The sequence below is a fragment of the Dendrobates tinctorius genome, unplaced genomic scaffold (assembly GCF_039654945.1).
Source record: "Dendrobates tinctorius isolate UK_male_01 unplaced genomic scaffold, ASM3965494v1 ptg000070l, whole genome shotgun sequence".
Taxonomy (NCBI): Eukaryota; Metazoa; Chordata; class Amphibia; order Anura; family Dendrobatidae; genus Dendrobates; species Dendrobates tinctorius.
The window spans coordinates 95,312,912-95,337,716 of NW_027361738.1; the positions used below are offsets into that span (position 1 = coordinate 95,312,912).

Sequence of the window (24,805 nt, forward strand, 5' to 3'; positions counted from 1 at the left end):
TGTACAAGAATATAACTACTATAATACTGCTCCTATGTACAAGAATATAACTACTATAATACTGCTCCCTATGTACAAGAATATAACTACTATAATTCTGCCCCTATGTACAAGAATATAACTACTATAATACTGCTCCTATGTACATGAATATAACTACTATAATACTGCTCCTATGTACAAGAATATAACTACTATAATACTGCTCCTATGTACACGAATATAACTACTATAATACTGCCGCTATGTACAAGAATATAACTACTATAATACTGCCCCTATGTACTAGAATATAACTGTTATAATACTGCCCCTATGTACAAGAATATAACTACTATAATACTGCCGCTATGTACAAGAATATAACTACTATAATACTGCCCCCTATGTACAAGAATATAACTACTATAATACTGCCCCTATGTACAAGAATATAACTACTATAATACTGCCCCTATGTACAAGAATATAACTACTATAATACTGCCCCTATGTACAAGAATATAACTACTATAATACTGCTCCTATGTGCAAGAATATAACTACTATAATACTGCCCCTAAGTACAAGAATATAACTACTATAATACTGCTCCTATGTACACGAATATAACTACTATAATACTGCCGCTATGTACAAGAATATAACTACTATAATACTGCCCCTATGTACTAGAATATAACTGCTATAATACTGCCCCTAAGTACAAGAATATAACTACTATAATACTGCCCCTATGTACAAGAATATAACTGCTATAATACTCCCCCTATGTACAAGAATATAACCGCTATAATACTGCCGCTATGTACAAGAATATAACTACTATAATACTGCCCCTTTGTACAAGAATATAACTACTATAATACTCCCTCCTATGTACAAGAATATAACTACTATAATACTGCCCCCTATGTACAAGAATATAACTACTATAATACTGCCCCTATGTACAAGAATATAGCTACTATAATACTATCCCCTATGTACAAGAATATAACTACTATAATACTGCCCCTATGTACAAGAATATAGCTACTATAATACTGCCCCTATGTACAAGAATATAACTACTATAATACTGCCCCTATGTACAAGAATATAACTACTATAATACTGCCCCCTATGTACAAGAATATACCTACTATAATACTGCCCCTATGTACAAGAATATAACTACTATAATACTGCTCCTATGTACAAGAATATACTATAATACTCCCTCCTATGTACAAGAATATAACTACTATAATACTGCCCCTGTGTACAAGAATATAACTACTATAATACTGCCCCTATGTACACGAATATAACTACTATAATACTGCCCCTATGTACAAGAATATAACTACTATAATACTGCTCCTATGTACAAGAATATAACTACTATAATACTCCCTCCTATGTACAAGAATATAACTACTATAATACTGCCCCTATGTACAAGAATATAACTACTATAATACTGCCCCCTATGTACAAGAATATAAGTACTATAATACTGCCCCTATGTACAAGAATATAAGTACTATAATACTGCCCCCTATGTACAAGAATATAACTACTATAATACTGCCCCCTTTGTACAAGAATATAACTACTATAATACTGCTCCTATGTACACGAATATAACTACTATAATACTGCCGCTATGTACAAGAATATAACTACTATAATACTGCCCCTATGTACTAGAATATAACTGCTATAATACTGCCCCTATGTACAAGAATATAACTACTATAATACTGCCCCCTTTGTACAAGAATATAACTACTATAATACTCCCTCCTATGTACAAGAATATAAGTACTATAATACTGCCCCCTATGTACAAGAATATAACTACTATAATACTGCCCCCTTTGTACAAGAATATAACTACTATAATACTGCCCCCTATGTACAAGAATATAACTACTATAATACTGCCCCTATGTACAAGAATAAAGCGAAAAATACGGTATATTCAAGACACACTTTTGTTCACCCAAATTTTGGGAGAAAGTGGGGGGTGCGTCTTATAAAGCGAATCTGTGTGCTGCTGTGCTATAGAGTGGGGGGGGGCGGCTCTGGCATGGAGTCAGGGGGCTGGTGTGGGCCGGATGGGGGCTGCAGAGACAGCGGGAGGTCCTGTGCTCCCGCTCATTAGGCTCATGTAATATTCACTGCACCCGCTGTCCATCACCTCGGTGCTGAAACAGCGCCGAGTTGGTAGACAGTGGAGCGGTGCATATTACATGAGCCTGCACTCACCCCCAGTCACTATAGACACCTACTGATGATCACTCCTGCTCTCAGCTCCCCCATGGCTTTCCTATGTCCAGTCTGCTGTCATCCTCCTCCTGCAGGGCGAGCAGCAGCAGCTCATTCAGGCAGCTCATTGCTTCAGGACTTTGCATGTGACCTTAGGACCTGCGGTCACATGACTCCCAGTGTTCACTGCGAGTCACATGACCGCAGCTGAGCAGCTCCTATTGGTCACATCATGGAAGGTCCTGTAGCTACAATGAGCTGCTTGAATGAGCAGCAGCTGCGTGTGCCCTGCAGGAGGAGGATGACAGCAGACTCAGCACAGGTAAGCCACAGGGGAGCTGGGAGCAGGAGCGATCATCAGTAGGGGAGTTCGCTGTTTATTATTTTAGCATGTGCTTGCCAGCAGGGGGGAAATATATGGAGGGGGGGACAATGTGTGCCAGCAGGGGGGATTATAGGACCGGGGGGGACAATGTTTGTCACCTGGGGGAACATAGGGACGGGGGGGTCTGTGTGAATGCCAGCAGGGGAGAATATAGGGACGGGGCCATGTGTGACAGCAGGGGGAATTATATGGAGGGGGGGGGGGACAATGTGTGCTAGCAGGGGAAAATATATGGAGGGGGGGGGACAATGTGTGCCAGCAGGGGGAAATATATGGAGGGGGGGGGAACAATGTGTGCTATCGGGAAAATATATGGAGGGGGGACAATGTGTGCCAGCAGGGGGAAATATATGGAGGGGGGGGGAACAATGTGTGCTAGCAGGGGAAAATATATGGAGGGGGGACAATGTGTGCCAGCAGGGGGGATTATAGGACCGGGGGGGACAATGTGTGCCACCTGGGAGAACATAGGGACGGGGGGGCTGTGTGAATGCCAGCAGGGGAGAATATAGGGACAGGGGGCCGTGTGCGTACCAGCAGGAAGGCATATAGAGAGAGGGGGGACATGTGAGTGCCAGCAGTGGGGCATATAGTGACTGGGGGGGTCATATCCAGGATAGGATGGGGGGCTATGTGCCAGCACACGGGGGCCATGTGCCAGGATGGGGGTTATATAGATACCAGGATGAGGGACATATATATGATTTGTAAGACAGACACTGGCATTATAAGACACACCTCCATTTAACATAAAAAAAATTTTTTCTTTTTCCTCACCAAATTTGGGTGTGCGTCTTATAATCAGGTGCGTCTTATAAAGCGAAAAATACGTAACTACTATAATACTGCCCCCTATATACAACAATATAACTACTATAATACTGCTCCTATGCACAATATAAATACTATAATACTGCCCCCTATGTACAAGAATATAACTACTATAATACTGCCCCTATGTACATGAATATAACTACTATAATACTGCTCCTATGTACAAGAATATAACTACAATACTGCTCCCTATGTACAAGAATATAACTACTATAATTCTGCCCCTATGTACATGAATATAACTACTATAATACTGCTCCTATGTACAAGAATATAACTACAATACTGCTCCCTATGTACAAGAATATAACTACTATAATACTGCCCCTATGTACATGAATATAACTACTATAATACTGCTCCTATGTACAAGAATATAACTACAATACTGCTCCCTATGTACAAGAATATAACTACTATAATTCTGCCCCTATATACAACAATATAACTACTATAATACTGCTCCTATGTACAAGAATATAACTACAATACTGCCCCCTATGTACAAGAATATAACTACTATAATACTGCCCCTATGTACATGAATATAACTACTATAATACTGCTCCTATGTACAAGAATATAACTACAATACTGCTCCCTATGTACAAGAATATAACTACTATAATTCTGCCCCTAAGTACAAGAATATAACTACTATAATACTGCCCCTATGTACAAGAATATAACTACTATAATACTGCCCCTATGTACAAGAATATAACTACTATAATACTGCCCCTATGTACAAGAATATAACTAATATAATACTGCCCCTATGTACAAGAATATAACTACTATAATACTGCTCCTATGTACAAGAATATAACTACTATAATACTGCTCCCTATGTACAAGAATATAACTACTATAATTCTGCCCCTATGTACAAGAATATAACTACTATAATACTGCTCCTATGTACATGAATATAACTACTATAATACTGCTCCTATGTACAAGAATATAACTACTATAATACTGCTCCCTATGTACAAGAATATAACTACTATAATTCTGCCCCTAAGTACAAGAATATAACTACTATAATACTGCCCCTATGTACAAGAATATAACTACTATAATACTGCCCCTATGTACAAGAATATAACTACTATAATACTGCCCCTATGTACAAGAATATAACTACTATAATACTGCCCCTATGTACAAGAATATAACTACTATAATACTGCTCCTATGTACAAGAATATAACTACTATAATACTGCTCCCTATGTACAAGAATATAACTACTATAATTCTGCCCCTATGTACAAGAATATAACTACTATTATACTGCCCCTAAGTACAAGAATATAACTACTATAATAATGCCCCTATGTACAAGAATATAACTACTATAATACTGCCCCTATGTACAAGAATATAACTACTATAATACTGCCCCTATGTACAAGAATATAACTACTATAATACTGCCCCTATGTACAAGAATATAACTACTATAATACTGCTCCTATGTACAAGAATATAACTACTATAATACTGCTCCCTATGTACAAGAATATAACTACTATAATTCTGCCCCTATGTACAAGAATATAACTACTATAATACTGCTCCTATGTACATGAATATAACTACTATAATACTGCTCCTATGTACAAGAATATAACTACTATAATACTGCTCCCTATGTACAAGAATATAACTACTATAATTCTGCCCCTATGTACAAGAACATAACTACTATAATACTGCCCCTATGTACAAGAATATAACTACTATAATACTGCCCCTATGTACAAGAATATAACTACTATAATACTGCCCCTATGTACAAGAATACAAGAATATAACTACTATAATACTGCCCCTATGTACAAGAATATAACTACTATAATACTGCTCCTATGTACAAGAATATAACTACTATAATACTGCTCCCTATGTACAAGAATATAACTACTATAATTCTGCCCCTATGTACAAGAATATAACTACTATAATACTGCTCCTATGTACACGAATATAACTACTATAATACTGCCCCTATGTACATGAATATAACTACTATAATACTGCTCCTATGTACAAGAATATAACTACTATAATACTGCTCCCTATGTACAAGAATATAACTACTATAATTCTGCCCCTAAGTACAAGAATATAACTACTATAATACTGCTCCTATGTACACGAATATAACTACTATAATACTGCCGCTATGTACAAGAATATAACTACTATAATACTGCCCCTATGTACTAGAATATAACTGCTATAATACTGCCTCCTATGTACAAGAATATAACTACTATAATACTGCTCCTATGTACAAGAATATAACTACTATAATACTGCCCCCTATGTACAAGAATATAACTACTATAATACTGCCCCTATGTACAAGAATATAACTACTATAATACTGCCGCTATGTACAAGAATATAACTACTATAATACTGCCCCCTATGTACAAGAATATAACTACTATAATACTGCCCCTATGTACAAGAATATAACTACTATAATACTGCCCCTATGTACAAGAATATAACTACTATAATACTGCTCCTATGTACACGAATATAACTACTATAATACTGCCGCTATGTACAAGAATATAACTACTATAATACTGCCCCTATGTACTAGAATATAACTGCTATAATACTGCCCCTATGTACAAAAATATAACTACTATAATACTGCCCCTATGTACAAGAATATAACCGCTATTATACTGCCGCTATGTACAAGAATATAACTGCTATAATACTGCCCCTATGTACAAGAATATAACCGCTATTATACTGCCGCTATGTACAAGAATATAACTGCTATAATACTCCCCCTATGTACAAGAATATAACCGCTATAATACTGCCGCTATGTACAAGAATATAACTACTATAATACTGCCCCCTATGTACAAGAATATAACTACTATAATACTGCCCCCTATGTACAAGAATATAACTACTATAATACTGCCCCTATGTACAAGAATATAACTACTATAATACTGCCCCTATGTACAAGAATATAACTACATACTGCTAAACACATCTGTTTATATCCTGATATTCCTATGACCAGCTGTAATATATCTCACACCAGTATACTCCTCCCTCTGATCACTGCATTATTGACGTCTTAGGAGCTGTTTCCAGCCAATCGACAGACAGTTGAACATTTCTCTAAGTATTTCACTGATGCCGACCTGAAAGAGCTCTCTGATTTTCTGAGGGTCCAGCAATCTCTGGGAACACGGAAGGAGCTGCAGAAGGAGCTTCAGGAGCGTTTGTCTGAAGAATGTCCTATCAAAGAGGTAACTGTTTTTTTCTAATAACTCCGCACATGGCGAGTTGCAGATGGCACATAATACCGCCATACAGTACACATACAATACTACCAATATTGCAGCACCATACAGGGCTCTAGTCGTCAGATAAGTGCCCACGCGATGCCTCCATACAGTGCCCTTGTTTTCCCTAATTGTGCAACTAGTACAGTGCTACCTTACAATCGTTCTTTATATAATGTGACCGTAGACCATCCCCTGCTGAGTATAGTGCTTCTCGTGTATTAGCAAAGAGTGCCATGCGCCAATATGCAATACACACTGTATACCGCCATATAGTAACTGACATTTATACTACTGATTATAAACCACCACATGGTGCTATAGTAACTCATCTTTTTACTCACAGTCCATGTAGTATCCTCATTTAAATGCCATCTTACAGTATCCAGTGCTTAAGTAATGCCTCAATACCGCCATACTGTGCTACATTTATTACATACACGCCAACATAGCGCCATAGATCATATCGTCGACATTGTAGAGTTTTCTGCACCTTTTTGTGAAGAGACAAACATGGTTTAGAAATTACACCGTTGTCATGTGATTTATCTTAGATAGTGATGTACTTAAAAGACGAGATGAAGCGTAGCGGGATCCCCGAGCCGGCCGTGATTGGGCTCCTGTGGACCTGTGTGATGAATGCGGTAGAATGGAATAAGAAAGAAGAGCTGGTGGCGGAGCAGGCTCTAAAACACTTGAAGGTGCGGAATTAATGGGAGATTCCACCCGTCACGTTGCATCGGTGTTTTGTTTTTTGTTTTTTTTTTGTTTTAGTTGTTTTTTTCCAATTTGTAAATTACTCGTTTTAAATTTTTCACTATCCAAGATGTGGGAAATAATTCATGACTTTACATTCTTGTCATGCCTAGAATATTAGAGGCACCATTGTACAGACCAGAGAGAGAGTGCAGGAACCTTTCCTCATGTTGTCATTCCCACTTTGTATTTGTAGCCATATAATGTCATCTCTTCCCAGTACATCCTACATGGGTCCCAGGAGAATCAACAAAAAATACTTCTTGTTATCATCCATCATAAGATGTTCCTCCTTGAGAGCCTTGAGTGACTTAGGGGAAATACAGGAACTTTTCCTTTAGTTATCCTTCTTTCAGACATTTGTCTCGTCAATAGCCTCTAAGGATCCAGTAAGAATACAGGAACTTTTCCTTTAGTTATCATCTCTTATAAGAATTTCTTCCCTTTAGAGCCTCAAGTGACTGGAGGAGACTACAGGAACTTTTCTTCCTGTTACCAGTTGGGGGTTTTGTGTTTGTCACATTTAGGAGGCGATGGGATTCTATTTCTACTAAAGAAGTGAGGACATAATCAGTTGCCAGTGAATTCATCCTCTGTCTAATTGGGACATTTCTTAAATCTATCCGATCCTAAACATCTGAGTCACAGGGATTTCAGTTTTGATGGTTTTGTGAAGATTTGTGTGTGAAGACATAAACACTATGCACATCTGAAATGTAAGGCAAAATAGCATGAAGGTGTCAGCAAGCGATTGGCACTTTCCTAGAAAATTAGGTGTATGGGAGTGTAAAATTAGTGCGGTATTTAAAATATTTTCGCTTTTGCGGGAATTCTACAACAATCTAAAAATTGCCTTGACTTTTAAAATGGTTAAATATTGCATCCTTTTCTATGACCTTACAGCAATATGTTTATTTCTCCTTCGCCTCATTGGGGGACACAGATACTGTGGGTGTATGCTTCTGCCTCTAGGAGGCTGACAGTAAGTGAAAAAAAGAGGTTAGCTCCTCCTCCGTCGTATACACCCTCGCCCCTATTGCGGGCGGAACTCAGTTTTTTGCTTAGTGTCCTTTGGAGACACACGTGTCTGGATGTCTCCAGACCATTTTTTTTTCTTTTTTCTTTCTTCCCATGAAGATGAGACAGGGGCGACGGATCCTATTGAAAGGATCCGATTTCACCAAACCATCAACGGGCGAGCACGTGCGAGTGTCCCTCCACGTTTCCTCTCCCGCGACGTGGGACATAATGCTGGACTTAACCCTGTCCTCCCCTAGGCATTGAAACCATGGGCTTGCACAGAGGCACAAGACTAGTCTGTGCGGCCCCCACTGCTCCACCAACGCTAGACGGCGGTGCTCTGTTCCTCTCCTCGCCCCTGCAGGGGGGACGGAGCTAGGGTGCCTGCAACATCCAGAAAATTACCCCATCCCCTCTACCTGGTGCGCTGGATCTGTAGCGGAGGTTATCGCAGATATGGAGGGCTGGGGAGTGCCCTGCAGCATCGTTCCGGGTGCTCCATTGAGAAGGCTCCAGGCGGAAGGTTGTGCTCACCTGATCCACAGCATTTACTTTCCTCCCTCCTACCCCTCCAGGCGGGGGCCACCAGCGCGGATGTCGGTCCATGGAGCGGCTTAGAGAAGGGCCGGCCGGATTGCCATGGTTGCGGGGCCGCCAGCGGGCGGGTGGGGGTAGAAATTTAGCCTGCGGCTTCAGCCGTGACTAGGTCGCGGGTGGAAGTCCCGCCCCCGGCGTCCGGCGCCGCCCCCCGTGGCTAGGGCGGACGCGAACAAATTGAGCCCCCGGTCTCATTACAGGGTATACCTCGACCGGGAGAGGTCGTCTCGGCCTACTCAGGGGAGAAAGGAGCGCAGGAGAGCGCAGCGCAAAGGCAGCTGCAGGAGCACGTGGGGACACAGGATCAGGGTAAGTACGACCCCGACCCTGGAGACACGCTACGTGCGATAAAAGGGGGTTTGTTTCCTCCTACTCCCTTCCGTCAACCCTCTTATAGAAAACAGAGGGGGGTTATTGAGCCTGGCAACATGACTGGAAAAGGGAAATCGCACACGTTCCTTTATGCCACATGCAGTTCCTGTGGGGCCAGTTTTCCACGAGCGCAGAGTAAAAAATGATGTGAAACTTGTGACTCCGAACGCACCCAGGAGCCCTCCCCTGCGACCGAACCCACAATGCTGGTGTGGGCAGACCGCAGAGGGCAAGGCTCGGGATTCCCGCTGTGCAGCGCCCGGACCCGATGCCTAACAGAACCTCAGTGTCCGTCCTCCACTGCTACCGCGACCAATGTGCCAAGCCCCCCAGAGTGGGCCCTATCACTGTCTCCGCTCATGCAATTAAGTCCCTTCAGGCCTCAGGTGGGGGCAGGGACAGTGGCTTGCCGGCCTTAGAGGAGGGGACCTCCACCTCACAAGGGCCTCCGGCCTGCAGGGGCCGCTCTCACTCCAGGCAGACCCGAGGGAAACGAATCCACACGGTGTCGCCCAGTCCATCCGGTGCCTTGGCATCCGTAAGTTCTGCTTCTTGCTCCCCGTCACCAGTGGTTGATAGCGAGCAGACCTCAGATTGTGACTCAGACGTGGCCCTTGACCTGGATACTCCAGCGTCACTTGAAACAAGGTATCCGTTTGCTCCGAACCTCCTTAAAAAATGGATGGAATCCCCAATGGTGGATCCTCCGGTTTCGCGCCTAGCCACTAAGACCCTGCTATCCGTCCCTAGTGTTTCCTCAATTAAGGATCCCACGGATCGCCTTATAGAGAGCTTAGCTCGCTCAGTGTATGAGGCGTCAGGGTCAGTGCTCGCTCCCTCATTCACAGCAACTTGGGTAGCCAAGGCTATGATATCATGGTTGGAAACACAAGGTCGCACAGGAGCAGGATCTACCTGCAGAGATTTCGGAGGTCGCAGGTCAGATGGCGATGGCCGGAGACTATGTAATCAATGCGTCTTTGGATGCAGACAATTGCTCGGCACTTGCCCCTAATGCAATTTCTATCAGAAGAGCCCTATGGTGAAGGACATGGCGAGCCGATTCTACTTCTAAGAAGTCCTTGACTTCCCTGCCTTATCAGTGCGGCCACCAATTTGGGGAGAAGTTGGATCAACTTATCTCCGACTCCACAGGAGGAAAGAGCGGGTTTCTCCCTCAACAAAATGTCAAAACGCTTTTTCGTCACCCGTTTTCAGGCACATTTCGGGCCTTTCGCAACCCCGGGTGGACTACAGCTGCCAATTCCGCCACCTCAGGCCGCCCCAACCACGATAGGGAGCGGCAGGTCTCATATAGAGCCAACCCATTGGGGAGAATGCATACTCAGCAGCCCAGATCGGGGGGATCCAGATCCCAAAGATCGTCGGCCAAATGACTCGAGGCCTTTACCAGGCGACACCGGCAAGGTGGGCGGCCGCCTACTCTGTTTTCACCACGTCTGGGTCAATGTCGCTCACGACGCATGGGGAAAGGAATTGGTGGCCTTAGGTTACAAGATAGGATTTGTCAGATATCCTCCAAGACGGTTTTTTCTTCCCCGGCTTCCCAGGGTGGATACCCAGGCAAGGGCTCTATTGGGAGCCATCAAATCGCTCCAGCACAACGGAGTCATTGTTTCAGTGCCGGAACACGAAAGGGCTCAGGGGTTCTATTCCAACCTTTTTTGCAGTTCCCAAAAATGACAGGTCTGTTAGGCCTGGTTTGGACCTGAAGCTTCTGAACAAATTCATCAGGATCAGACATTTCCGGATGGAGTCTCTCCGTTCAGTCATATCGGCCATGAAGCAGTGAGAGTACTTGGCCTCAATAGGCATCCAGGACACATATCTGCATGCTCCCATTTTTCCTCCTCATCAGAGGTTTCTACGCTTCACCATCGGCGATCAACATTTCGTAGCGCTACCCTTCGGGCTAGCCACGGTTCCCAGAGTGTTCACAAAGGTTATGGCAGTGGTCATGGCCACTGTCACGGGGTTACCGCGACAGAACAGAGCCACAGAACCGCAGCGTCTTGTGGCTCCTGCATTGCCGCTGAGAAGAAGCACTTCTCCGGCGTATTAAGGGTGTTTGTTTCTTTCTGCAGGACAGGGGTTAATCGGTCATGTGGAAATCCCTGCTTTCAGCTGTGCTTGGTTAACCACTCCTCTCTCCTATAAAAACTAGGTCCACAGGCCAGATCTTTGTCTGAGATAGCATTTGCTTCAAGGATCTGGAGAGAGAGAAAGGAGCTGGGGTTAGGAGTGCTGGAGGAGTTTATTGTGCGACGACTGTGTGGCTTGTACGCTTGGAGATTCCTCATCCATTCCTGCTTTGTTTTCCCCCATCCTTCACACCCTGGTGTATACCTCTGATGCTTGTGAGAGTATTATTTGTGAGTGGAATTTTCTTTTACCCTTGTCTCGTTCCCCTGTCTGTCGGGTTGGTGTATTTCGGTACACGGTAGCGCCTCTCTTCCCCGGGAGGGGGACAGACGCAGGGCTAAGCTAGGAGACAGGGCTAGGGCGGAGGCCCTGGCATCCTTGCCATCTGAGGTATCCCGGGGAACAGGGCGAGTTAGGGTGCCCCCTAGTGTCAGGGCCAGGAAAGGTGCCCCTGGTCTCAGTTTACTCGCCAGTCCAATCGTGACATTATCTCAGACCAAAAACCTTTTTCTGATCCATGATGGATCCCATCACAGCGCTGACAGGGAAGTTGCAGCAGCTCAGTTTGGAGGTGGCGGATTTACGCACGGTGGTTTCACAGCCCCCTGTTACATCTGGTGTGGGGATTGCGTCATCCAGACAAATAATTTTTGAACCCAAGGTCGCGCTGCCAGACAGGTTCTCTGGTGGGAGGGACAAGATTGTTGTGTTACGTGAGGACTTCAAACTTTATTTCCGGCTGCGTCCGGTATCCTCCGGTACGGAGGAGCAACAGGTGGGGATTGTTATATCGCTCCTGCAGGGGGACCCACAAGCATGGGCATTCTCTCTACCATCTGACTCACACTCACTCCAGACAGTAGAGGATTTCTTTCAGGCTTTGGACTTGGTGTATGATGACCCTGATCGCGTCTCCTTGGCTGAGTCATCTCTGCGCCAACTTCAGCAAGGAGACCGTCTAGCTGAGGAATACTGCTCCGAGTTCCGGCGGTGGGCCACCGACACTAGGTGGAATGACCCGGCCCTCCGTAGTCAGTTCTATGAGGGTCTCTCTGAGAGGGTAAAATATGCATTAGCTCTCTGAGACTCCTGACTCCCTAGAGGCGGCCATGTCTCTGGCGATCCGGGTTGATCACCGTCTTCGCCAGAGAAAAAACGAATCACCTCTGGGGATGGGAGGTCCAAGTTTGAGCGTGGTCTGTACAGATCCCACTGTGGAACCCATGCAGGTGGGTGCTGCTTCCCAACCTAGCAAACATACAGTAGTTTGGCGTAAGGGGGGAGTGTGTTTCTGTTGTGGCAAAAGAGGTCATTTTGTTAACACATGCCCAACCGTCATTTGTTTAAACAACCGCCGGAAAACTAGAGGGCCCGGGTTGCGGGGAGGTTGGCAACTCGGGTGTACTCGTAACCTCGGTGGGAAAGACGCAGTTTTTTCTTCCAGCTATTTTGTACATGGGGGAAAATAAGGTAGACGTATCTGCCTTCTTGGACAGTGGGGTGGGGTTTAATTTGATAGACACCAAGTTCGTCCGGGACCAGGGTCTTGTCCCACATACCAAGTCCAGACCGATACCCATTATAGCCATAGATTCCGGCCCTCTAAGGCAGGGGCATTTCACGCAGGTGGTCCATGACTTGCGACTGCAGGTGGGAGCCATACATTCTGAGGTGTTAAGCTGTTATGTGCTTGAGGGCCTGCCCTCACCTGTAGTACTGGGACTTCCTTGGCTCGCCGAGCACAATCCGGTAATTGATTGGTAGACACGGGAGGTGATAAAATGGAGTACTTACTGTCAAGCACACTGCTTGGGTATATGGTTGGCAAGGGTGTGTACTCCGTCCGTGCCCCATTACCTGTCAGACTTCGAGGATCTGTTTTCAGAGCAGGGGAGCCAAGAGCTTCCTCCTCATCGTCCTTATGACTGTGCCATTAATCTGGTCCCTGGTGCCAAGCTTCCCAAGAGCAGACTTAATAACATCTCAGGTCCAGAGAGGTAGGCCATGAAGGACTATATTAAGGAAAGCCTGGCTAAGGGTCATATCAGACCATCCTCTTCTCCCCTTGCTGCATGTTTTTTTTTTTTTTTTTTTTTTTTTTTCAAGAAGAAGGATGAGGGGTTACGTCCTTGCCTGGATTTCCGGGAACTGAATGCTATCACTATCCGTGATCTGTATCTGCTACCTCTGATCCCCGACCTTTTTAATCAAATTGTGGGAGCAAAATGGTTCTCTAAGATGGACCTCAGGGGGGCATACAACCTCATCCGTGTTAAGGAGGGGGATGAGTGGAAGACTGCGTTCAATACGCCAGAGGGGCACTATGAGTGTCTAGTGATGCCTTTTGGATTGACGACCGCGCCCGCCGTATTTCAGCACTATATTAATGACATCTTCAGTTACCTAGTAGGCAGGTTTGTGGTAATTTACCTGGATGATATCCTTGTATATTCACCTGACCTTGAATCACACCAGCAACATGTCAGGCAAGTTCTCCACATTCTACGTGACAATAAGTTGTATGTCAAATCGGAGAAGTGTATGTTCTCAGTTGAAGAAATCCCTTTTCTTGGATATGTATTATCCTCCACCGGTTTTCGCATGGATGCAGCGAAGGTCCGGGCGGTATTGGAATGGGATCGTCCTGAGGACTTGAAGGCCTTACAAAGGTTTTTAAGTTTCGCCAACTACTACCGAAAATTAATAAAAAACTTTTCGGTAGTAGCCAAACCACTCACTGATATGACCAAAAAGGGGACAGACTACTCCAAGTGGCCCAGTCCAGCCAGGGAGGCGTTTGACACACTGAAGAGGTGTTTTGCTTCTGCGCCGATTCTTATTCAGCCTGATGTCACTCGGCCTTTTATCGTAGAGGTGGATGCATCCGAGGTGGGAGTGGGGGCTGTTTTGTCGCAGGGTGCGTCTCCTGGTAAATGGCAACCATGCGCATACTTGTCTTAAAAAAACTTTCGCCAACTGAGAGAAACTATGCTATTGGTAATGGAGAACTCTTGGCTATCAAATTGGCATTTGAGGAGTGGCGTCATTTTTTTGGCGGGAGCGGTTCACCCTGTGATGGTGATCACTGATCATAAGAATCTGGTTTACTTGGAGTCTGCAAAACGTCTTACACCGCATCATGCAGGATGGGCGTTATTCTTTTTCAGGTTTAACTTTTTTGTTACTTTTAGGCCAGGGAGCAAAAATGTTAAAGCAGATGCTTTGTCCCGCTGCTTTCCGGGGGGAGGCAATAAGTGCAAACCGGTACCTATTCTACAAAAAGGGGTAGTGATGGCATCAATATGCTCTGATCTTGAAAGAGGTTGCTGATGCTCAGGGGGACGCCCCTGCTACCTGTCCTCTGGGTAAATGGTTTGTGCCGCTCAACCTTCGTCTAAGACTCCTCAGTGAACACCATGATACAGTGCTGGCTGGACATCCGGGGAATAAGGCCACCGCAGATCTACTTACTAGGCGTTTTTGGTGTCCGGGTGCTCATAAGGATGTTCGGGAGTATGTGGCTGCCTGCAATGTCTGCGCGTTCTAAGTCTTCGCATGCGCGACCATCTGGGGCTCTCCAACCATTGGAGATCCCCAACAGACCTTGGACTCACTTGTCAGTTGATTTTATTACTGACTTACCTCGTCTGCAGTGAACACTGTAATCTTGGTGGTGGTAGATAGGTTCAGTAAAATGTCTCATTTTATTGCGGTACCAGCCTTGCCTAACGCCAAGACTCTGGCGCAAGTCTTCATCAGGGAGATAATCAGACTGCATGGGGTTCCTACCGATATTGTCTCAGATCGGGGGGTGCAGTTTGTCTCCAAATTCTGGAGGGCGTTTTGCAACCGTCTTGGGATCCATTTGTAGATCTCGTCGGCTTTTCACCCGCAGTCTAACGGGCAGACTAAACGGATTAATCAAAATTTGGAAACATATCTAAGATGTTTTGTGTCAGGAGGACTGGGTGACCTACTTACCTTTGGCTGAATTTGCAGTTAATAATCGCTGTCAAGAATCAACCAGTAAGTCCCCGATTTTTTTTTTTGGCCATATGGGTTCCATCCACAGTTTAGTTCGTTTAATGGTGATCACCCCTCTGGTTTACCGGAGGAGGAACGATTTTCTTCTTCCATATCTACCATATGGCAGGGGGTGACTAATAATTTGCGAAAGATGGGTTCCAAGTATAAGAGTGTGGCCGATCGGTGACGTATGATGGGTCCGGACCTGTGTGTTGGTGACTGGGTGTGGTTGTCCACAAAGAACATTAAGCTGAAGGTTCCCTCTTGGAAATTGGGCCCCAGGTTTATTGGTCCCTATAAAATCTTAGCCGTCATCAACCCGGTAGCATTTCGCCTTGCTCTGCCACCGACTTTCAAAATTCATAATGTTTTTCACCATTCACTTCGCAAGAAATATGTGACATCGGCTGGACCTTCACCCCTGCCACCTTCTCCTGTTATGGTCGATGGTAATCTGGAGTTCCAGATTGCTAAGATCTTGGACTCTCGTTTTGTTCGCCGGTCACTGCAGAACTTGGTGCATTGGAGGGGGTATGGTCCTGAGGAGAGGATGTGGGTTCCAGCTTCTGACGTCCATGCGGCTAGACTAGTTTGGGCCTTCCATGTGGCACATCCGGATAAACCAGGCCCTGAGGTTCCGGAGGTCCCTTGTAGAAGGGGGGGTACTGTCACGGGGTTACCGCCAGAGAACCGCAGCGTCTTGTGGCTCCTGCATTGCCGCTGAGAAGAAGCACTTCTCCGGCGTATTAAGGGTGTTTGTTTCTTTCAGCAGGACAGGGGTTAATCGGTTATGTGGAAATCCCTGCTTTCAGCTGTGCTTGGTTAACCACTCCTCTCTCCTATAAAAACTAGGTCCACAGGCCAGATCTTTGTCTGAGATACCATTTGCTTCAAGGATCTGGAGAGCGAGAAAGGAGCTGGTGTTAGGAGTGCTGGAGGAGTTTATTGTGCGACGACTGTGTGGTTTGTACGCTTGGACATTCCTCATCCATTCCTGCTTTGTTTTCTTCCCCCATCCTTCACACCCTGGTGTATACCTCTGTTGCTTGTGAGAGTATTATTTGTGAGTGGAATTTTCTTTTACCCTTGTCTCGTTCCCCTGTCTGTCGGGTTGGTGTACTTCGGTACACAGTAGCGCCTTTCTTCCCCGGAAGGGGGGAGGGGGACAGACGCAGGGCTAAGTTGAGACAGGGCTAGGGCGGAGGCCCCGGCATCCTCGCCATCTGAGGTATCCCGGGGAACAGGGCGAGTTAGGGTGCCCCCTAGTGTCAGGGCCAGGAAAGGTGCCCCTGGTCTCAGTTTACTCGCCAGTCCAGTCGTGACAGCCACACTGCATTCTCGAGGCATAGTCATCTTGCCTTATCTGGACGACCTCTTGGTCAAGGGCCTGTCAATACGGGCATACAAGGAAAAGCTCAACCTCACGCTAGATACTCTTGCCCGCTTAGGATGGTTGGCAATGCAAAGAAGTCATCCCTTGTGCCAGCTCAGAGGATCTCCTTCCTAGGAATGATATTCGACACTTGCCGAGGTTTGGTAATTCTCCCTCAGGAAAAGGCGCTAGCTCTCCGGCAAGGAGTCCGGACACTTCGCCAACCAGTCCCTCATACCATCCGATCCAGGATGAGGATTCTAGGGAAAATGGTGGCAGCAATGGAAGCGATACATGTCGCCCAGTTCCACCTTCGCCCCCTGTAGCACGCCCTCTTGTCAGCCTGGGACAAGAATCCTTTCACGCTCGATCGGCGTTGCCGACTGTCCTCTCCAGTCAGGCAGTCGCTCGGATGGTGGATAGCCAGTTCCTCTTTGGCCCAGGGGAAACCTTTCCCCCCAGATCATTGGCTGGTAATGACAACCGACGCCAGTCTCCTCGGTGGGGAGCTTGTTTCGCCACCACACAACCCAGGAATGGTGGTCGCCACAGGAGGCACGCCTCCCGATCAACTTATTGGAGATACGAGCTATTCGGCTGGCTCTGCAGAAGTCTCATCACTTTATAGCAGGCCGCTCCGTCCGGATTCAATCTGACAACGCCACGTTGGTGGCTTACATAAATCATCAAAGGGGCACCCGCAGCAGAGCAACCATGCGCATGGTGGGGCTCTTTCTTCAGTGGGCCGAAGCAAACCACTTGGTGATTTCGGCTGTCCACATTCCGGGGCGTGGAAAATTGGGCGGCAGACTTTCTCAGCCGGCACGGTCTTGCATCTGGAGAGTGGTCTCTACATCCCGAAGTTTTTCAGCAGATTTGTCAACTGTGGGGAGCTCCGGATGCGGACCTGATGACTTCCAGAGTGAATGCCAAGGTGCCCGCATATGTCGCTCAGGCCAGGGACCCGCAGGCATTCGCGGTGGACACTTTGGCTCTGCCATGGAACCAGTTTCGCCTTCCATATCTATTTCCCCCACTGCCACTACTTCCGAGAGTCATCAAAAAGATCAAGACCAAGGGGTGCCGGCGATTCTGCTGGCCCCAGACTTGCCCCGTCGAGCGAGGGACGCAGATCTAATGCAGCTGCTCGCCAACGTTCCTTGGCGCCTGCCAGAGTGCCCAGATCTACTGTCTCAAGGGCCGATTTGCCACCCGAACGCAGGGACCCTTTGTTTGACGGCATGGCCGATGAATCTTGGATTCTAACCCAGGCAGGGTTCGGGAGCGAGGTGGTCGCTACAATAATTAGCGCTCGGAAGTCTGCTTCAGCACGAATTTACCACCATACCTGGAATGTGTTCTTTGCTTGGTATCGAGGCCGCGGTCTTTCTCTGCTGAGATTCTCGATCCCCAGCTCCATTTGAACCGCTTCAGGATATCTTTGAGGTACCTTTCCTGGAAAGTGGTGTTCCTAGTGGCCATCACTTCTATCAGATGGGTTTCAGAGCTGGCGGCCCTATCCTGTCGAGCTCCATTCCTCACTTTCCATAAGGATAAGGTGGTGCTCAGACCAGCCCCTCCTTTTCTGCCGAAAGTCGTGTCCTCTTGTCACATTAATGAAGATGTTGTGTTGCCTTCATTTTGTCCAGCACCGGTGCACCGTGTGGGAAAGGCTCTTCACACATTAGACCTAGTAAGAGCCCTCCGGAGGTGCGTGTCGCGGACGGCACCCTTTTTGTCAGACGGACACGCTGTTCGTGCTCCCCGAAGGGCGCGGGAAGGGACTCACGGCCTCAAAATCGACCATGGCCAGATGAATTTGATTTACTATTCACGAGTCCTACCGCATTAGATGCACGCTGATTCCAGCAGGTATCAGAGTGCACTCCACCCGGGCAGTGGGCGCCTCTTGGGCGCTTCGGCACCAGGCTTCGACGGAACAGGTTTGCAAGGCAGCAACCTGGTCCAGCCTGCACACATTTGTCAAACATTATAATATCCATGCTCAGGCCTCGGCGGATGCGAGCCTGGGTAGAAGGGTTCTCCAAGCAGCGGTGGCGCACCTTTTAAACAAGAGGTGCATGTAGCTTGGATCGGTGAGTCAATTCTCCCACCCAGGGACTGCTTTACGACGTCCCACAGTATCTGTGTCCCCCAATGAGGCGACGCAGAAACATGGATTTTTGTGATAACTCACCGTAAAATCCTTTTCTCCGAGACGCTCATTGGGGGACACAGCACCCACCCTATTAGCCAGTTGGCTCTGTTTTTGTTTAGTTAATACGCATTTATTTATGTGATATAAGGATGGTCCTTTTCTGGACATGTTGTACCTGTATTAAGGCTGATTTTGTTGTCCTCCTACTGCTTTGGCACCAAACTGAGTTTCGCCCGCAATAGGGGCGAGGGTGTATACGACGGAGGAGGAGCTAACCTCTTTTTTTCACTTAGTGTCAGCCTCCTAGCGGCAGAGAAGCATACACCCACAGTATGTGTGTCCCCCAATGAGCGTCTCGGAGAAAAGGATTTTACGGTGAGTTATCACAAAAATCCATATCCATATTTCTAGGATAACAAACTTTTTAAATAAGCAAAGGAATAAATCCATATTATTTGTGTACATATATTCCCTTTAAAAACTTTTATTGATAATTTGAATAAAAAACACCTATTCCCGTGTAATCCACAAAGACAAAAAGCCCTAATGAAGGACTACAATAACCTATCTAGACACCTTCCTAGCCGTGGAGGTTGGCACCCTAGAAGAAGTCGATTATTTGGCGCCCAGATCTACTGTCTCAAGGGCCGATTTGCCACCCGAACTCAGGGACCCTTTGTTTGACGGCATGGCCGATGAATCTTGGATTCTAGCCCAGGCAGGGTTCGGGAGCGAGGTGGTCGCTACAGTGATTAGCGCCCGGAAGTCTGCTTCAGCACGAATTTACCACCATACCTGGAATGTGTTCTTTGCTTGGTATCGAGGCCGCGGTCTTTCTCTGCTGAGATTCTCGATCCCCATATAATGCTCATATGAGATAACATATGGATATAATTAATCCAAAAGCCTTTTTCATCATGGTATCTGGGGCATCATAGAACATATCCAGCATTGATGGTACTAAAGTTATAGGCCTCCTGAGGAACCGCAACAACGGGAAAACGCGTTGAGGCGATTTTCTACTCTCTCTGATAAGTAACTGCATGGTCATACATGCTTTTTTCATTTTTTGGATTAATTATATCCATATGTTATCTCATATGAGCATTATATATGTAGGCCATGTTTTGACTTTTTCATGAAAATATTGTTTAGGAACCGCATTGTGATGCACCTTTGGATTTTATATCCATATTTCATTCTATCAGCACCTGTACTTTGGGTGCAATAACATTGCTGTATGCGGTTTTTGTTGGTCTCTTATTGAGATTAGTACCTTTTTTAGGGTCACTCCTAATATGATATAAGATGTTTCTTGCCCATTAATATATATTCTACATAGAATGGTAGAGTTGGAAGGGACCTCCTGGGCCATCTGGTCCAACCCCCTGCTCAAAGCAGGATTCGCTAAATCATCCCAGTCAGATGTCTGTCCAGCCTCTGTTTAAAGACTTCCATTGAAGGAGAACTCGCCACCTCTCGTGGCAGCTTGTTCCACTCATTGATCACTCTAACTGTCAAAAAGTTTTTTCTAATATCTAATCTGTGTCTCCTCCCATTCAGTTTCATCCCATTGCTTCTAGTCTTTCCTTGTGCAAATGAGAATAAAGTTGATCCTTCGGCAATGTGACAGCCCTTTAGATATTTGTAGACAGCTATTAAGTCTCCTCTCAGTCTTCTCTTTTGCAAACTGAACATTCCCAAATCCTGCAACCTTTCCTCATAAGACAGGGTTTGCAGACCGGTCACCATTCTGGTCGCTCTTTTCTGAACTTGCTCCAGTTTGTTGACGTCTTTTTTAAAATGTGGCGCCCAAAACTGGACACAATATTCCAGATGAGGTCTGACCAAAGAGGAGTAGAGGGAAATAATGACTTCACGTGATCTAGACTGTATGCTTCTGTTAATACATCCTAGAATTGCATTTGCCTTTTTTGCTGCTGCATCACACTGTTGACTCATATTCAGTCTGTGATCTATTAGTATACCCAAGTCTTTTTCACATGTGCTGTTGCTTAGCCCTATTCCTCCCATTCTGTATATACTTTTTTCATTTTTATTAACCAGATGTAGTACTTTGCATTTTTCCCTGTTAAAAACCATTTTGTTAGTTGCTGCCCACTTCTCCAGTTTATTTATATCTTTTTGAATCCTCTCTCTCTCTTCTCTAGTATTAGCTATCCCTCCTAGCTTTGTGTCATCAGCAAATTTAATCAGTTTACCCTCAATTCCTTCATCTAAATCGTTGATAAAGATGTTGAACAATACAGGGCCCAGGACAGAGCCCTGTGGTACCCCACTTGAGACATTCTTCCAACTGGATGTGCAGCCATTTACGACCGCTCTATGGGTCCGATCACTAAGCCAGTTATGAATCCACCTAACAGTTGCCTTGTCCATTCCATACTTAGTCATTTTTTCAATAAGGATTGTATGAGAGACTTTGTCAAATGCTTTGCTGAAGTCAAGATATAATATATCTACAGCATTTCCTTGATCCACCCAATCAGTGATTCCATCATAGAAGGAAATTAAGTTAGTCTGACATGACTTATTAGTTACAAACCCATGCTGACTCTGTTTAATCACTTCATTCTTATCCAGGTATTGACATACATGTTGTTTAATAATTTGTTCAAAGATCTTTCCTGGTATAGAAGTCAGACTCACCGGCCTATAGTTGCCTGGGTCCACCTTCTTTCCCTTTTTGAAGATAGGAACAACATTTGCTCTTCTCCAGTCTTCTGGGACTACATATAACCTTTTTTTTCCCTTCCTTCATCTCATTCCTTTCATTTATTGTTTTCTCACCTTTGTATCCAGGGTGAGTTAGGGGAGATAGGGACAGATGACGTCCGAGTGGGGGCGCCAAATAATCGACTTCTTCTAGGGTGCCAACCTCCACGGCTAGGAAGGTGTGTAGATACAGTCATATGTAAAAGTTTGGGCACCCCTATTAATGTTAACCTTTTTTCTTTATAACAATTTTGGTTTTTGCAACAGGTATTTCAGTTTCATATATCTAATAACTGATGGACTCAGTTATATTTCTGGATTCAAATGAGGTTTATTGTACTAACAGAAAATGTGCAATCTGCATTTAAACAAAATTTGACCGGTGCAAAAGTATGGGCACCCTTATCATTTTCTTGATTTGAACACTCCTAACTAGTTTTTACTGACTTCCTGAAGCACTAAATTGGTTTTGTAACCTCATTGATCTTTGAACTTCATAGCCAGGTGTATCAAATCATGAGAAAAGGTATTTAAAGTGGCCACTTGCAAGTAGTTCTCCTATTTGATTCTCCTATGAAGAGTGGCATCATGGGCTCCTCAAAACAACTCTCAAATGATCTGAAAACAAAGATTATTCAACATAGCTTTTCAGGGGAAGGATACAAAAAGTTGTCTCAGAGATTTAACCTGTCAGTTTCCACTGTGAGGAACATAGTAAGGAAATGGAAGAACACTGGTACAGTTCTTGTTAAGCCCAGAAGTGGCAGGCCAAGAAAAATATCAGAAAGGCAGAGAAGAAGAATGGTGAGAACAGTCAAGGACAATCCACAGACCACCTCCAAAGACCTGCAGCATCATCTTGCTGCAGATGGTGTCACTGTGCATCGGTCAACAATACAGCGCACTTTGCACAAGGAGAAGCTGTATGGGAGAGTGATGCGAAAGAAGCCGTTTCTGCAAGCATGCCACAAACAGAGTCGCCTGAGGTATGGAAAAGCACATTTGGACAAGCCAGTTACATTTTGGAAGAAGGTCCTGTGGACTGATGAAACAAAGATTGAGTTGTTTGGTCATACAAAAAGGCGTTATGCATGCGCTGTATTGTTGACCGATGCACAGTGACACCATCTGCAGCAAGATGATGCTGCAGGTCTTTGGAGGTGGTCTGTGGATTGTCCTTGACTGTTCTCACCATTCTTCTTATCTGCCTTTCTGATAGTTTTCTTGGCCTGCCACTTCTGGGCTTAACAAGAACTGTACCTGTGTTCTTCCATTTCCTTACTATGTTCCTCACAGTGGAAACTGACAGGTTAAATCTCTGAGACAACTTTTTGTATCCTTCCCCTGAAAAGCTATGTTGAATAATCTTTGTTTTCAGATCATTTGAGAGTTGTTTTGAGGAGCCCATGATGCCACTCTTCATAGGAGAATCAAATAGGAGAACTACTTGCAAGTGGCCACTTTAAATACCTTTTCTCATGATTTGATACACCTGGCTATGAAGTTCAAAGATCAATGAGGTTACAAAACCAATTTAGTGCTTCAGGAAGTCAGTAAAAAGTAGTTAGGAGTGTTCAAATCAAGAAAATGATACGGGTGCCCATACTTTTGCACCGGTAAAATTTTGTTTAAATGCAGATTGCACATTTTCTGTTAGTACAATAAACCTCATTTGAATCCAGAAATATAACTGAGTCCATCAGTTATTAGATATATGAAACTGAAATACCTGTTGCAAAAACCAAAATTGTTATAAAGAAAAAAGGTTAACATTAATAGGGGTGCCCAAACTTTTACATATGACTGTAGGTTATTGTAGTCCTTGATTAGGGCCATATTTCTAGGACCAATATCTATAACCATTAATATACATAAAACGGGTAACATTCCTCATTTCTCCAATCTTTAAAGAAGTTCTCTAATATGTATGGCAGCTGTAAGACACGAGGTGGCTCAGGATGGGGATACTGTTACATTTAATCTTGGTATATTGTATAAATAATGGTCACATCTTATCGCCTTGTGTTTTAGCAATACTCTCCTCTGCTGGCCGTGTTCAGCACTCAAGGCCAATCCGAGCTCGTCCTGCTTCAGAAAGTGCAAGAATACTGTTACGACAACATCCACTTCATGAAGGCCTTCCAGAAGATCGTAGTCCTGTTCTATAAAGGTGAGACGTAAGCTGAGAAACTGCTGTAAGAAATGTAACTAGTTAGTAGGTATAACTTCTCCACAGGGGGCAGTATTATAGTAGCTATATTCTTGTACATAGGGGCAGTATTATAGTAGTTATATTCTTGTACATAGGGGCAGTATTATAGTAGTTATATTCTTGTACATAGGAGCAGTATTATAGTAGTTATATTCTTGTACATAGGGGGGCAGTAGTATAGTAGTTATATTCTTGTACATAGGGGGGCAGTAGTATAGTAGTTATATTCTTGTACATAGGAGCAGTATTATAGTAGTTATATTCTTGTACATAGGGGGCAGTATTATAGTGGTTATATTCTTGTACATAGGGGGCAGTATTATAGTAGTTATATTCTTGTACATAGGGGCAGTATTATAGTAGTTATATTCTTGTACATAGGGGCAGTATTATAGTAGTTATATTCTTGTACATAGGAGCAGTATTATAGTAGTTATATTCTTGTACATAGGGGGGCAGTAGTATAGTAGTTATATTCTTGTACATAGGGGGGCAGTAGTATAGTAGTTATATTCTTGTACATAGGAGCAGTATTATAGTAGTTATATTCTTGTACATAGGGGGCAGTAATATAGTAGTTA

The 24,805-nt window shown here is 44.6% G+C and overlaps 1 protein-coding gene across 3 annotated transcripts in view; it reads left to right on the forward strand.

Moving 5' to 3' along the window:
* The window catches only part of BZW2 (basic leucine zipper and W2 domains 2), a 72,969-nt gene that overhangs the window by 33,589 nt on the left and 14,575 nt on the right, over positions 1-24,805 (forward strand). For all 3 annotated transcript variants that reach the window (XM_073582145.1, XM_073582144.1, XM_073582146.1), the window contains 3 exons: positions 6,606-6,776; positions 7,367-7,513; positions 24,044-24,182. In XM_073582145.1, the coding sequence (XP_073438246.1) occupies positions 6,606-6,776; positions 7,367-7,513; positions 24,044-24,182 (457 nt within the window). The remainder of the gene's footprint in view (positions 1-6,605; positions 6,777-7,366; positions 7,514-24,043; positions 24,183-24,805) is intronic.